The sequence below is a fragment of the Convolutriloba macropyga genome, chromosome 13, assembly GCF_964194025.1.
Source record: "Convolutriloba macropyga chromosome 13, txConMacr16.3, whole genome shotgun sequence".
In the NCBI taxonomy this organism is placed as follows: Eukaryota; Metazoa; Xenacoelomorpha; order Acoela; family Convolutidae; genus Convolutriloba; species Convolutriloba macropyga.
In genome coordinates this window covers 18,869,146-18,872,800 of record NC_134480.1, presented here as the reverse complement: position 1 = coordinate 18,872,800, position 3,655 = coordinate 18,869,146, and the positions used below count along the sequence as shown (strand labels likewise).

Sequence of the window (3,655 nt, the reverse complement as noted above, 5' to 3'; positions counted from 1 at the left end):
ATTCTCATTAAAATTTTAGTGGCAGATCTTGTTGTAATGAGGCATGGCATTATTTGATTCAATTATCATCTTGGTTGTGTAACGATTTTTTTAAAACTCGGAATGAGCGCGGGTCGAAACATTATGTGCGAACGCACATTAACGAGCCTCCTTGTTTCGTACTTGAGATTTACTTCAGCTTTTCTTACTTAGTACCACAAGAAACAAAACAAACTGAGATAATTCTTTGAACTATATCGAGAAATGAGAACAAAAATTGGAGTAGAAAATTTCAAGTTTGAGAGAATAGAGCACCTGTGTGTGTGTGTGTTTAATTAAGTTCCAGTTCTTATTATCTTACAAATCATCCAAAAGGCGAGGCCGTTGGATCTTTAAAGAGGTCTTTGATAGATGGCATTGCGTTCGAATCATATTCCAAATAGTTATTTTGACTGTTTTCGACTGATTCGTCGATTTTATCATCAGAGGAATAATCTCCGTCGGCTTCCACTAAACCGTCTTGTTTGAAATCGCCGCTTAGAGTTTCATTTGGCTTCGTGCGACGTCTTTTCATATACTCTGCAATACTTAATGAAGCTTTCGGTTTGCTGGAGGAATATTTGCCGAACTCGGTTAATTTATCCATGTCCATTTTAGGTGATAAACTGTCGGTTGGTAAAACAAAAGGTGTAAGTCCAGACGGACTTGGTTTATCTGGACTTACTGGCATGGAAGCTTCATTTTCAGCTGTTTCGTCAGATTTGATATTAAGACTATTAACAGCATCAGTAGAATAACTTGGAGGATTGTAACTAAATTGCTCGCTTGAATTCATTCTATTGTAGATATCAAAGGTAAAATCTGGCGAGTTTGGAGGCTTCTCATCACCTTCATTGATACTGTACGACTTCTCAAAGGTAGGACTGGCGGTTTTTGAGCTGGGTGAAGGAGTATTTGAGTTGAAATTTGGCTCTTCGGTTAATATGCTGGTGGGAGAGTTAGCGAACGAACCAGCTACCGCATTTGGAGATAAGGTCCGTTCAAAGACGGGTGACGTTTTCGGTTTTGGAGAAGAGGCTGCAGCTGCTAGCGACTTTGTTGTAGCAGATCCACTTCGTTTGCGAGGATCTGTTGGTCTGGCAGGGGCCGCAGGTTTTGATGGGGGTAACGTCATCTCGGGTCCAAGCGCCAAGCTGGGCAATGCTTCCAATGGAAATTTGTTGAATGATGATTTTGAAAGGTCAACTTTAAGTGGAACTTTCCAGGGTATCAAATCGGAACAACAAATGAATGAGCCATCGTCTGCTGTGGCTTGAGTGCAGATTGGGAACACTAAAGGGGCTCTAGAAGCAATGTCGTGATATACTGATGACGTAATAAAGCCTTTGGAAAGTCTTGGATCTCTAAGTGAGGCATCAAGTAGTTCCAATGGAATCAATTGCGTGTCTTTGTGAAGAATGGGCGTAGGTGTAGTAGGTGGTTTAACTGACGGTTTAATTGAGGCGCCTTCTGTTGATAGCGTCTCAATTCGTAATTTGGGTCCGTCGAATTTCTTTTCAGTCTCCTTAAACAAATGAAGCATTTCAGAAACTTGAAAAACATATTTTGAAATACTACGAAGTAATTCTAATTTGTGCTGATCTATTCATTGATAAAAATAAGCTTATTGTATATCAATGTTTCAGAAGGAGTGTTGTATTTTGACAAAGGTTTCATAGTTTTAAACAGATCTTGACACAGACACGACCAAATAAAGCATCACGGGCAAATTTTCTGTAATACGCCACAATTAGAACACTCAGAGATGCAATAGCAAACTTCATTTGTAAAACTAAAATGTAAAATTGAAAACGAAGTTCATTATCCAATTTTATCCTTCATTCTTCTTTGCATTTTACAACAAAGCGATAGAACCAAACCAAACTTCGCGGCTACTTTGTTCACAACGAGATTCGCAGCGATAACAGATTTCCTTGTTGGGCGACTATCATAGCTGCCATATTAGAAATTGAACGTTAAATACAAATCTTTCCAGCAAACTAAGATTAGTTACCTCTTGCTGTTTTTGTTCCGCTTTCATTTCTGGCTCCACTTTCACCTTAATCAGTTTCTCAATTGAGTCATCAACTGTAGCAACTGTAGATTTCTGCTGCTCTGATCCATAGTTGAATCCCACTTGAGGGGGAGGGAAAACTTGATGGTTTGGAGGCGGAGTATTCATCAGAGGATTCGTGTTCTGATTCAAAGGAACTCCTGGAATAATTGGCATTCGCTGAGGCGGCGGTCCGCCCATAAAACCCGGTGGCGCCCCCGGAGGAATGCTGTTCGGAGGAGGAGGTCCGTTACCCATGAAGCCTTGAGGATTAGGTACAGGTCCCCCAGGACTCCCAAAACCAGGTCTTGGAGGACCCATTCCTGGAGGAGGACCCATCATTGAGGGTGCTGGGCCATTAGGACCCAAAATTCCCGATGGTGGTGGGCCATTGAATTGCATTTGGTTCATTCCAGAAGTCAAATTTGGATTATAATTGGGGAAATTAGGGGGTGGACCTCTGAGGGCATTGTTAAATCCAGGAGGTCCCATTGGGCCCGGTGGACCCATGTTTTGAGGTCCTCGTGGGGGCTGTGAGTTCATATTGTTACCTGGGCCATTATCATTATACTGAGGTCTATTCTGAAAATTGTTTTGCGGAGGCGGAAAATGCCCATTGTTGACTTGATTAGGCGGCGGTGGCATTTGCACATTCGGAGGCGGCCCTCTGTTTGGGTTGTTATTGGGATTGTAGCCGAAGTTTGCAGGACCAGTTGGTCTGTTTTGGTCGTTGAAATTCATAACAGGCTGAGCTGAGTTGGTGTTAGCTTGACTCGCGGGAGTCATTCCAGGTGCTGGGAACCGCCTGAAAAGAATACATTAATATTATAAGCTAGCATTCTGAAACTCCAAATCAGAAGGCGCTGCTAACTAGAAAATAGCAACCTCCCACCAAAATCAGTGCTTAACGTTTTCACTGCATCTTAATCGCATTTTATGAATCTGTAATAGTTTTCGTATTGGTTGCACATTAATGTAGGTTGAGTACATTAAAGTTGAATACTTACTGCATATTTGGAGGTCTCGGATTGTTATTAAACATGTTGAAACCCGTGTTTTGGTTGTTGTTCGGTATAACTGGTGGCCCGTTGTTGAATCCTCCTTGATTCCCATTGAACTGACTCGAGGGAGGTTGTTCAGCAGCGGAATTGTTCACACCACTCGGCGAGTTGCTCATATTATTGCCCATATTATTATTGTTACCAGATGCGTTTGGTGATCCAGTAAATCGTCCGCCCGATGGAAAAGGTTCGCGTTTTCTTTCGTCTCGATCTTCCTGTCGATTTTCGTCGTTATAACGATTGTCATCTCGATCCTCGCTATAGGGCTCATCTTCCGGAGGATGTTCGCTCCATTTAGGTGGCAACTTGGGTTTGCTCAAGATTGGCTGCTTGTTGGTATTGTTGTTGTAGTTATTATGCTGCTGGGGGGTTTTGTTATTATTGAATTGATTGCTATTGTTGCGGGGCCCTGCTGGTCTAGGCGGGGCTGAGTAGTGTGGACCTTGGCCGAAAAACTGGCCTTGCTGTTGCTTCTGCTGTTCGAGCTGAATGTGTTGTTGACTTATATGTCGAGGGTTTGAAT

The 3,655-nt window shown here is 42.4% G+C and overlaps 1 protein-coding gene across 1 annotated transcript in view; it reads right to left on the bottom strand.

The window, feature by feature from the left end:
* Positions 1-214: 214 nt before the first annotated feature.
* LOC142351650 (uncharacterized) overlaps positions 215-3,655 on the bottom strand; it is a 29,799-nt gene continuing 26,358 nt past the window's right edge. The window contains exons 8-10 of the mRNA XM_075403790.1: positions 3,079-3,655; positions 2,033-2,876; positions 215-1,543 (exon numbers count right to left, since the gene is read on the bottom strand). Of these exons, the coding sequence (XP_075259905.1) occupies positions 344-1,543; positions 2,033-2,876; positions 3,079-3,655 (2,621 nt within the window). The 3' untranslated portion in view covers positions 215-343. The remainder of the gene's footprint in view (positions 1,544-2,032; positions 2,877-3,078) is intronic.